Source organism: Malaya genurostris, chromosome 3 (assembly GCF_030247185.1).
Source record: "Malaya genurostris strain Urasoe2022 chromosome 3, Malgen_1.1, whole genome shotgun sequence".
Taxonomy (NCBI): Eukaryota; Metazoa; Arthropoda; class Insecta; order Diptera; family Culicidae; genus Malaya; species Malaya genurostris.
The window spans coordinates 242,787,774-242,800,208 of record NC_080572.1 but is presented as its reverse complement, the minus strand read 5'-3'; the positions used below and the strand labels follow the sequence as shown (position 1 = coordinate 242,800,208).

Genomic DNA, 12,435 nt, shown 5'->3' with positions numbered 1-12,435 from the left:
TGGTTTCTGTCAGAGTATAACAAAAGACTCGAGAATAGTAAGGGTTTATTGAAAATGATTTTTAGGCATCTGTTCTGTAGAGTTTGGAGTTTCTTCAGATGATAACTAGCGGCTCGCCCCCACACCGATACCAAGTAGTTGAGCTGTGAATGGATATAAGCAAAATAAAAATTTAACAGCACACGCTGGGGAACAAAGGACTTGACTCTCCATAAAACACCGCAGTACGACGCCACGTGCTTGGCAACAAACTTTATGTGGTGAGCCCAGGTTAATGTGGGGTCGAAATATATGCCCAGATACTTGAAATAGTCAACTTTTTCAATAATATTGTGTCCAAGCTGGGGATGATTATGCGTTGGTATAATTTTCCTTGTGGAACGGAAAATCATATACTTAGTCTTTGTGGCATTTAATGATAATAAGTTCGCATTGAAATATTGATCAAGAGTTCTTAAATCACTTTTCATTGAGTTAATAATAGCATTGATGTCACTGTCAGGATAGAACATGGTTGAATGTCTCCATAAAAATGTTGGTTGAAATTTTATGGAGACGCATAGTTGAATGTTTGCAGAAAAACTCAAAAATTGATGTTTTTACAATTAAAAAAATAAAGCCGAATCATTTCGACGTATTCAAAAATTAATTGTTTATTATTAAAAAATCCAGAATAGTAACAAAATCGAAGGTGTAAAAAAATCAGTTTCAAAATTTTTAAGCTTTTTTTAATGGAAGGAATCCATTTTTGATAAATTTTAAAGCAATTTGAACCTCTCTGACAAAATGACTAAAACATCCCAAATTTTCTCGGAGAAATGGCTACTTCAAAAATCAAATAAAACGAAGATCAGTAACTACCACCCTAGCTCCGTCAATATGGCAGTTGAAGGGTTGACGTTTAGGGAAAATTGTCTCCAGCTCAAATGTAGTATAACGTAATCAGTTCAGTAGTAATCAGTTAAATATAGTATATTGAGGTTTTTTTTACGTGGGGTCACGCGCCAAACAAAAAAAAAACTTGCAAACAAACCGTCTAACTTCGGAAATCCACGTAAAACAACCGCGAAACTTAAAAAAAATATTGTCTTCAAAAATTCACGAAACATCGAGATCAGGCGTTGTCTCGAAAAAAATTTTAATCGACTTTAAATCCAAAATCTAAATCAAAAAAAAAATTAATGTCAAATGTTTTAGAAATTTTTTGAAAAAAAATTGAAAATTCGAAAAAGTGTCAGAAAACCCTAGCTTAGCTTACCCGTCTAAACCCTTTGTTTGTGGATTGGCCTTTTGGCCGGCCATAAGCGTGAAATGCTTGCCAAGTCTGGTATTTTTTTAAAACTTCGATTTGTTAATAGTTCTTAGCTATTAAAAAAATGCTACAATTGTGGTTTGAGCAGATTAGACAGTCCTAGAAGTTTTTTGCAGTATATCTGTCCAAAATTCAAATTAAAATTCGACTAAATGTGCATGCAAATGATATTTTGGTTTCGTGTTGTCACAGAGAAAAGAGGGACGTTGGCATTGATACTCTCTTTTGTTGAAGTGAAAGATGAAAACGCTTCGTTACTCTTCGTTTGTTTTGGATGCGTTCATTTACGAATTATACAGTAAAAAAACGTAGATGATGCTTTCGGAATGGATTCTTTTATTGTAAAATATGTGACAATTTTCGACTCTAGTTTATCGTAAGAAAATTTCAGGCAAATGAAATCAATGAAGTGTTTATTCAATTACATCTCCTAGCGATTGTAGTGGAGTTCGTCAAGTGAAGTCTTTCATCTATCTTGATGATTCGTGCATTTCTAAGACCTTTGGCATAAAAAAAAAATTCTTCCATTTTGCGTTTTTTTTCTACGCGGATTTCCGAAGTTACACGGTCTCAAATTTCCAAAGACCCCAAGTCGATTTTTTCAAAGACCCAGGTTCGGGTTTTTTACGGGAATTTCCGAAGTTACGTGGTGTTTTTACGCGGCTCTCCGAAGTTACGTGGTATTTTTGTGCAATTTTTTATGCGGTACATATCCCCCGCGTAAAAAGAGACCTCAGTGTACAGCAATTTCAGATGTTGTTTTGATTCAGAGATCATTTGCCTATCTGTGCATACAGTGAACAATATTTGCGTTAATCGTTAAATTCCACAGTTGTGAAATTTACGCTGTAATAAGAATATTCTATGTAAAAGAATTCTCAGCAACAGAAATTGTTCGAGAGTTACACCTAGTTTATGATACTACTGTAATGCGTGAAGAAAAGGATGAAAACCGCTGTCGTGATTTCAACAATGGCCTTTGGTGAACCAAAATACGTGATCTGATCGTGAATTGATGATAAGTGTTCTGGTTTCTTCATCTTAACCCATTATAACCTGGGGGTTTTAAAGTTTGAATCAAATGAACTGATATCATCAATTCTATCGTATTATTTGTTGAAGATTATGGGAAACGCAAAACCACTGTTTAGGATTTTTTTATAAACGAAATTATCCTACCGTATGATATATCATACAACAAATGCTAAAATCGAATTGTACATTGTTTTACACGTTATTTCGGAATTTTTTTTATAGAAACAACTTTTTTAAAGTCTCTGTTAATGTTCTGTCACCAGATGTAAGTATTAACAAACATAATTCATTAAAAAAACAAAGCAATATATGACATACGTTCGTACTGCCATATCTATACAATAAAATGTTAAACACAAACAGCAGTTTTAACACACAAAAAAGGTGCGTTAAGCTGTTGGATATTGCCATTCCACAGTAAACATGTTTTGAAAAACAAATATTTTTGCATACGATATATCATACACTAGGACATAATGGGTCAAACGTCCTGAATTTCCTCACATTTACCCACTGGAAAATGATTTGAAGACGATCTGCTTCTATTCCATATCATTGCAATCTGATATCTGACGTTGTAATATTTGACATTATGTAGATTGTTGTTATCAGTAGAGAAACTTTCTTCTGGAATTGTACGAACACCGAACTACTAGTTTGGTTTAGTTGAATTTCTTCCACATAACAAGGACAAAATACAAAATAAACAATTTCTTTTCATTAATTTTTCCGAGACGAGAATACACCAGAACCCCTACCGGAGTAGGTTTAAACTAATTCCAGACACTGAAAAAGACTACAAGTGGTAGAAAAAATACTTATCGTTTTAGAATACGATGAAAATGAATTAACACGATATAATTAATAAAAAAAAAATAATCACACTTCGAATGAATAGCATAAACAACCAGCCAGCGTAAAAAAATGTGTTCCGCGTAGAAACTGATTCCCGTGAAAACAGCTCCAGTATATATTGTATTTGCATAAATACATGGAACAGATCTGCGCACCGGATTCCACATGGTTGCAAATATTTCCGGAATGACCGGCGATGATCGGTTATTTTGCGGTGAAACGTAATTAATACATTTGGTTTTTTTTCTTTGCTTCTTTCTCTCTTTCCATGCAATCATCTTTCTTCGGAACGGCGTCACACACTCAAAAACAAAAAAAAAAACGCAAACTCGCAATCACCACCTGTTGGACAACAACAACAACAACAACACAGATGTTTACTGTCGCGGGATGTCGTGCGTTTAGGCAGGTGGTTCGTACAGCCAAGCTCCAACAGCGAACGAGTGTTTGGCAAGAGGTAAGTGTGCCAAATTGGCGTCTTGTTTTCTTTTCCGTGCGAACTTCAACTCCGCTCTGTGTGTGCTTGATGCAATGGAAATGGAAAGTGAAAGAGGAAATAGAATACCGTACGGAAGTATTACCCACAGTTAGCTGGGTGCCACTTTGCGCTGAATCATGGCCAAATGTGGAACCCGTGGGAATTGTTGAATGCTTCCAAGAGCAAGTTGCTTAGACCGATGGACTTCTGGGACTTTTTCGTGAAGTGCTGATAGAAAGGTCTTCGTTCCCCCATCGACACCGTTAATCATTAACGAGCACAACCGACCCGTAGCACCTGTCGTTTGCAGCCAGCTAATTGTTGAAATTATTTGCAGCTCGCTCCATCTCTCGTTCTCGTTCGCCTTCTTTGTCCATGGCGATAGCACGGTATGTGCCTCGATGGATATTCGGGAACATCCCCCCGTGCGACCGCTGATGATCAAACATCTGGAGGAGGCCCAGGCCCAGCAGGGCAGTAATCGCAATAGCGAGGTGAAACCCCGTTCCGTCATTCTGGCACCGTTTGGACTTGCTGCAACGCTTACCGGTCAAAGCTTCAAGACCAGTGATCCACAGACGCAAAAAGTTCTCGATGACTGGAGCGCCTTCTATCCGATCTCGAACAAGAATGTTAACTTTTCCGACAGTGCCGATACGGTGCCACCCATCGTAGAGATCATGACGGGTAAGCTCAGACCTTTCAGCCATCTTAGGGCCTTCCAATTTACTAACCGATTCTCGCTTCACTCAGGTGGAATTAAAATGCGCTACCCGTCCAAGTATGTCCTCGTGACGGACATTGACGATTGGTCACCACCGCCCGCCACCAACGGATCCATCCAGTCACCGTCGAATGCCACCAAAACAGCACCGCAGCCGGGAGCTGCTCCCCTCGTCGCCACCGATTCCAGTTCACCAATGAACACTAACCCGCTGGGAGCGCTGAGTCCAATGCACGTTGCCACCAGCAATAATACCAACGGCAACGGCACCAGCACGAACAACAATCGAGACACCAGGCCGTCCATGAACCCACCGTTAACCGTGCCGGAATCGCCCTCGAATGACCTCGGTAACCAAAACAGTATGTCCTCCGCCATCGTTAATAATTCGGCCGCCATTCTGCTTCCGGAGCGTGTCTGGCAGGATTGTATAATGCATGCGACACCGCCCGTCGTTCCACCGCCCCAGCAGTCGCCAGGGTTGGCGAATTGCGATGTCACGGGTGTGGTCACGATTAAGTCGGAACCGACGGATCCCTCGTCCGCAACCGGTAGCAACAACAATGACAACAGTATGTCAGCTACGCTCGATGGGAATGCCAACTCCGTGTGGGAGATTACCGACCCCGCACTGAAGGTGCCCTGTTCGTGTATCAAGTAAGTACCACGCTTCGATCGAACGCTTAGAAAACTTGAAGCGCCGCCCCCCCTACCAAATTATCGCTCTCTGCCAAATCGCCAATAGAACCAACCGTTTCCTGATTGGTTTTCTAGCATCGTTCTAGTTGCCGATAGTTTAGTGTATGCTGTATGTGCCTTCTTATCCCTTCATATTGTTTATATTTACACTCCTGTGCTAATAACAAGAACGATTTGTCGAACGCCGTTTTCCACTGATCTTATTTTCACTGTAAAACTCTTCTTGAAGCATGCTAATTTGTATTTCTTCCTAATTGTGAGCCTCTTTTCGCGTAGTCTTTTTTTTTCTTAGTACCTTATCATTGTAATTTATTGTTGAACTTTAGTGTTTTTATGTCATATGAAAAAAGAAACACCAAACGACCAAAATGAAGAAATAGAGATAGGTCATACAAAACAAAAATTGGAGCATGGCGATCGAACTTTCGAACTGTTTCGTGGTTTCACCATCATTTGTCACACATTTTAGAATTATATGAGAAAATATTTCTTTCATTCCATTGTAATGTGCAGAATACCATCTCGGCTGAAATTAAAATTTTAGTTCTGTTTCTGGAATTCGTTTTTTTTTTCAAAAATAAAATATGTCATTAGGATCACAACACTCATGATTGGCAAACAATTCTTGTGTCCCGATTAATTTCCATTTCAAATATTCCGAGAATAAAAACCGACTTTTCAATCAAGACCCGGACGGCTGAGTCTTTTTTACCATTCGACTTAGTTCGCCGAGATCGCAAAACGTCTCTGTGTGTTTGTGATGGTTGGACCGATTTTCACAAACTTTGAAACTTTGATCTAAATGGGACGTTTTTTATCCAGAACTTACATCCGGTTTCGAACATACATGGTCAGAAAAAATGACAAAAACTCGCGCTAAGTTTCCTCAAACAAGGACATTAATTTTCATAACCTACGATTCGAAAAGAAGGACTTAGAAGCGTATTAAAAATCCTGAATTTTATTCGGATGCAACTTCCGGTTCCGGAATGACAGCGTGATTAGTGCAAACTAATAGTGACCATTAGGGTGGGAAAAGGTTGTATGGGAAAATGAGGAAAAGGTTTATTTTCTCGTTCCACCAAACTTTTCGCCTTTCTTTTGACTGCAAAACAATCGAACATTTGTAGAAAAAAATAGGTTTAGACCTCGTCTTCTTAGAGCTAAAACAATATGCCTTATTAAATATATTATTAAATAAAAAAAATTGAAGAAATAGTTATTATAGAAAAACCGACACTAGGCTCATCCATTAATATATCTGACACCACTGCTGCTACTGGTCGTAATATGATTTGACTTTTTTATTATGCTATAACGGTTTATCTAAGTTGTTTGATGTCTTCACAATATTTACTCAGCTTAGTATGAAGATTTTTTTCAAGTGACAAGCCATGTTTTATAGCTTACTGTAAAATCATAAAAAAGTCTAACTTTTTAATTTGAGGAAACATGTTTTTGGTGTCTTCTATTATGTTTTAGATAAATTCAAATACAATTACTTTGCCGAAAACATATATTCTTTATCTCATATAGTTTAAAAGATACAAAGAAAAAAATAATTTACGGACCCGAATGACAAGTCGGTTAAAAGGTCCTTAATCAAAACAAAAAAAAATAATAATTTACATGACTTTTTTGTGGTTTTACAGTAAGTTTTTGAATATGGTTTGTCACTTAAAAAGAATAAACTGAGTAACTATAGTGAAGACATCAAACAACTCTGATAACCCGTTATAGTACATTAAAAGAAAGTCACATCGTATTACGATCACTAGCAGCAGTGTTGCTAGATATATTAAGGAATGAGCCATTGTTCGGACCTTGTGTTGGTTTTACTTTAACAGGGTGGCAAGTGACCGGGAAAAAGTCGGGCATTTGATTTCACCGGGTAAAACCGGGAAAAAGTCGGGAATTTTAGTGAAAACCCAGGAAAAATATTACTAACTCACCTATGCGTAACAGTTGTTAGAATAAATTGAATAGTAGGAAACAATACCCAATTTTGCGTTTGAGCGAAATGTTCTGTACAAGTGTTGAAATAACTTATTGCCCATTGGAAATATGCCAAATATGCCAATACCCCATGTCTCGTCCAACGATTTTTAGAGGCTTGCAGACAGTTTTAAATCAAACAGGAAGCATCAGAGTTTTTTTGTAGTTGTTATTAATAACAATAAATTCATTTTGAAAAATAAGGCTAATTTGGATGCTTCTGTTGGATTTTTGTAAAATTTTTAAATAAGTATTGAACACATATGCAAAATTTATGGCAAAATCTCAAGGTAACATAGGGAAAATTTTTAACAAAATTATTGAACATTTTTAAGAGCCTTCATGTTTTTAAGTTTGCTAATGATTGCCCTTGTATCATCATAATTCGTCTCAGTAATGTCATCTTGAGACAATACTTGTGTTATGCTTATATTTCTGTTAGATGTCAAAAGGACTCGCAAAACTGGAAGAGTTGTCGACATTGATCTTATTCACCGATTACAGGAAGTATTTGAGTTCCTTTTTTGAGAGTTTAAACTGGTTTCTGAGGACCAGTATAGAATCTTAGAAAGATTTTGAAAATGGATTGATTTGTTCAGTGAATCTATATTTAATTTCCTTTTGAAGGTCCTCAACTATTCCATAGTAGGATCACAAGAACGTTGATATTGATGTAGATGAAGTTGAATTGAATTTAGTTTGAGCTTTTGGAACTTCAATAAAGTAATGATTTAAATTATATAAGGCTATATCTATATTTCCCAAAACAATTTCAGGGTTTACATTCGTTAGTGTTCTAGTCGATTAGTTCTAAGCTGGTAGAATATATAACTAATTGAACTAATCATTGCTTAATTTTAAATCCTGAATGTTATTGATTGATCTGCTAGAATCAAATCAATTGTAATTGTAGAAAGATTTCTCATAGAAGATAAATTAGTTAAGCTATTGGAAATAAAACTGGTTTAAAACCAGCGGATAGTTCATCATGAAGAAATCGTACTTCCTGATTATTTTTCTGATTCCTCTACGAGCATTTAGAATCCTATTAGAAAAAACCAGATCGATATATTGTGCATTTTAACAGTTATCATTTGATTTATTTGCCCATCAACGCATTGAAATCGTAAACATTGTTTATTGACTGACAGATACATTAGAAAAAATTGTGTTTTAAAAGAGCAAGTCATGGCAGCCGAACGGTTTTCCGAAATCTTAGGTATACGTACATCTAATGATTTTAAATTCAATTTTATTACTCAAAAATTTCAAATTTTTGGTCTGACAGAACTTTGTTAATAATTGGTTTTATGGTTTTCATCACAATCACAGCATGATAATTCATCTGAGGGTATCGTTCATTGAACAGATGTGCTTATGAGCGACATAATTTAAACAGTATATGTCCATATTACAATTTATTGTACCATGGCCGAAGCCCTAGCAATGACGATATTGTGTTAGATTCGCTGTGCCATCATCAGTGTTGGTGATTGCCGATAATTTGGCAGAAAACGGCTCGATATTTCTCTACATTGTATACAACATTTTCAATCTGGTAGAAGCTGCAACAAGAACTCGCTGTCTCTCAATGCATGAACCGTGAGAGAATTAGTCTACATTTCTTTGCTCCACTTCATACTCTGAGTATTTCACAGCCCTTAACAAAATATATACAGTCCGGCAATGATCGGCGGAATTTACCAAGAGAAAATCGCAAATTACTAATTATCGCAGATAATTAATGAGCATGAACTTAGCGAGGTACCTCTCGCCGATGATAACGCAAATAGGTGAATAATTTGTTGCTAATTTGTTGCTAATTAGTTACGGTAACTTTGAATTTGTTGCTCAATTTTTTTAAAATTTTTTTGAGTACTTCGCTAAGTTCATATGAAGTTAGCGAAGCCTCCCTTCCAAATATGCTTCAAAACAAATTGAACCCTAGTGAATAATTTGTTGCTAATTTGTTGCTAATTAGTTACGGTAATTTTGAATTTGCTGCTCAATTTATTTTTTTGAGTACTTCGCTAAGTTCATATGAAGTTAGCGAAGCCTCCCTTCCAAATATGGAAGTACTCAAGAAAATTTAAAAAAAATTGAGCAACAAATTCAAAGTTACCGTAACTAATTAGCAACAAATTAACAACAAATTATTCACTAGGGTTCAATTTGTTTTGAAGCATATTTGGAAGGGAGGCTTCGCTAACTTCATATGAACTTAGCGAAGTACTCAAAAAAATTTAAAAAAAAATTGAGCAACAAATTCAAAGTTACCGTAACTAATTAGCAACAAATTATTCACCTATTTGCGTTATCATCGGTGAGGGGTGCCTCGCTAAGTTCATGCTCATCAGATAATTCGACTTGATGATTCTCATACTAGGTTAAAATATACAATATTTCAAAACCCTGGTCTGGAGCATTCACAGCTATTTTCATAGATACAACTTATTCAAAGGTTATATGCACATAGTTAGAATAAGCGGCAATAGTAAAATGATTCTATCGCAATTATCAACTGCCCGTATAGAATCGGATCGCAAAACGAGAATAAGCGACCGTTTGTTGCTTCCGTGATGCTCAGACAGCTCATCGAGAGATGTTCGCTCTCGCACTGGTGTCCATTCTATGTAGAATGAACCATCACGGTGTTTTGTTGCTGAGATGATATCCGTCTCTCTTTGATGGCAATGATTGAATATTGTGAAGGGTTGGTAGAGAGAGTTCTTTGATACGATAAAAACCATCCTTGGCCATCATACCGTTTATAATTTTCCTGCCGTAACGATTTGAAGTTGCAAGCATAGATTGTTGTTGTTTTTTTTCCGAGTGGCAATCGTCCGTTTTTGGGATTGTTGTTCCTTATTGATTTATTTTCAATCATATGTATACCAAAAAAATAATCAAAGCAGTCATTTTCACTCGGAAAAAATCGGTTACGTGTAACCAAAACCCTGAATGACTTGAAAAAGGCTTTATGCTTTTCTTATATGCACATGTTATAATGAATTTTTGGACATGGGATATATGTTCAAAGTTTAAATTTAAAAAATATTTACAAAAATAAACTAAACAGGGGCGATTTGAACCTATTCCAAAAAACCGGGAATTTTTTTCTCAGAAAACCGGGAAATTGAAGTCGGCAATTCACTTGCCACCCTGCTTTAATAATTTTTTCTTTAAACCTCACTCCAAAACCTCAACCAAAACTCCAAAATCAAAGCCATTTCGATTTCTCAGAGATGTCTTAACTTAAATGCAAATCAAACGCCTTCAGTAATCAGAATAAATTGGCTAAAATGGCACATTTCCCTAATTATTTGGAGATTGGTGCCATGGTTCAAAATTTCCAAACAGCGATTCACTTCGATTTTTAAGAGACGGAATAACCCGTTTTCATAAACTTAGATTCAAATAAAAGGTCCTATGGTCCCCTCGATGACTGTTAATTTGTATTCGGTTCCAAATTTCGTTTCTGGCATTACAAGGTGATTAGCTAGCCGCTCCAGTCGATGACCAACATGCGGGCCACCCGCCGGGCCTTCGTAGCCTGGGGGTATTTCTCACGGACCCACAAAAGGATGCGGTAACTTTTGAAACGTTTCCACGTCAGATTTCAACACCACTGCCACAAAGAACCACTCCCATCGATTAGGGCAACCCGCCGGATCGAAGACTCAAGAGTGTTTCCTGAGGACCCACATAGACAAGCCCTTGGCATCGTAAACCTAAATGGATTGTGCCTTAATAAATATATCTTTGAAAAAAAAGGTGATTAGTTTTAAAATTTTCCAAAATGAAGATTTAAAAAAAATAAAAATTCCTGAAAACTGTTCCAATATAGATCTTGATGGGAAAAAACAATACTGCGTTTGTACCCTATCCGGGATTCAGTTCCAGGAATACTGGAAGTAGTAGTAAAAAATTAAAAATAAAATTTTCGTCGTTCAGAATTATGAGAAACGTATAATTACACCACTATTGAACTATCTTGAAATCAAGATGAAATATTTTTTTTTTGTAATGCAACCAGAGCTAATAAAAGTTATTTTAATTTTTATATATTTTTTTAAATTTAGACGAAAATGACAAAATATGTCACTTTCAGCTCCGCTTGCAATTTTGAGAACAAGATCCATGTCCAGTCAGCGACAAAAGCGGAATAGTAATTTTAAATTTGTGTTCTTCACATCATTTATCCTTTCAGTCATTTTCGGTTTTCGATATTCAATCGAAGCTCCGAGAATCAATAATGACGGAAAACGATACACAATGGTAATTACCTGTCAAGGCTCGTATCTATAGATTTTTTGGTTTCCAAAGAGGTTTTCAGAGTGTGATTTATCATATTTTAGGTTTTTTAATAGCCAAACTACACAGATTCTCAATATATTGAAGCAAGAATGAGAATCTCGTCTTGTCGCAGAGGAACAAGTGACGTTGGCATTGATACTCTCTTTAGTAGAATAGTTCGCTTGTTTTGAATGTGATTATGTACAAATGAGATAGTAAAAAACGAAGATGAGTCTGTAGGATTGAATTATTTCATTGAAAATACGAGACAACTTTAAGCTCTGAATGCAACATGATTGAATAAAGCACCTTTGTTAAATAAGGTAGCAGGAAACGTTCACTAGATGGCTGAATTTTACAAGAATGATTTAATTATGTGTCAAACATACCTAAGCACTTAAAATATGGTGTAATGCATCAAATTAAAACGAATCATTTTAGACGCTCGAATATGTCGGTTTCAGACGATTTAAAATGACATGATTTTTTTCTAGGTGTGCATAGTTTTTGTTATTGTTTTAAATGCTTTCAATAATATTTAGTATGCAACCGAACCGAGTACGAATGACAAATTTTGTGACAAATAAGCAATCACGAATAATGTTGATTTTATACTTTCCGCTGTCGGATCTCGTCGAATAATTACTTGAAGTGCTTGAAAGGCGATAAGTTTTGTGTGGGAAACGAGGTATTTGAAACACCGTCGGAAAAAATATTTAATCACACCAAATTGTTGGCCGTATTGGACGAAGATGAAATACAAACTCAAAAATGATTGCCTGATGCATTAAATTTGTCACAAACAGCCAGTTTCCGTCCAGAAAATTACTCGAATCATTAGGGAAAGACTACTGAAAACTAGATCTATTTTGAGAATCGTAAACGCTACGCTTACGGACACTTCGAAACCGGAAAGTTCTATCGCATGCAGTTTACTCCCCAGACCTAGCCCCTTCATATTATCATTTATTTGCGTCGACAAGACACGCACTCGCCGAGCAACATTTTTCGTTTACTTCGAAATGGTTAACAAAATGGCTG

At 36.3% G+C, this 12,435-nt stretch overlaps 1 protein-coding gene across 2 annotated transcripts in view; it reads left to right on the top strand.

Annotated features, from left to right (window-relative positions):
- Positions 1 to 12,435, top strand: part of LOC131438854 (mediator of RNA polymerase II transcription subunit 13) — a 138,156-nt gene that overhangs the window by 93,585 nt on the left and 32,136 nt on the right. For both annotated transcript variants that reach the window (XM_058609191.1, XM_058609190.1), the window contains exons 4-6: positions 3,576 to 3,659; positions 4,018 to 4,367; positions 4,434 to 5,061. In XM_058609191.1, coding sequence (XP_058465174.1) covers positions 3,576 to 3,659; positions 4,018 to 4,367; positions 4,434 to 5,061 — 1,062 coding nt within the window. The remainder of the gene's footprint in view (positions 1 to 3,575; positions 3,660 to 4,017; positions 4,368 to 4,433; positions 5,062 to 12,435) is intronic.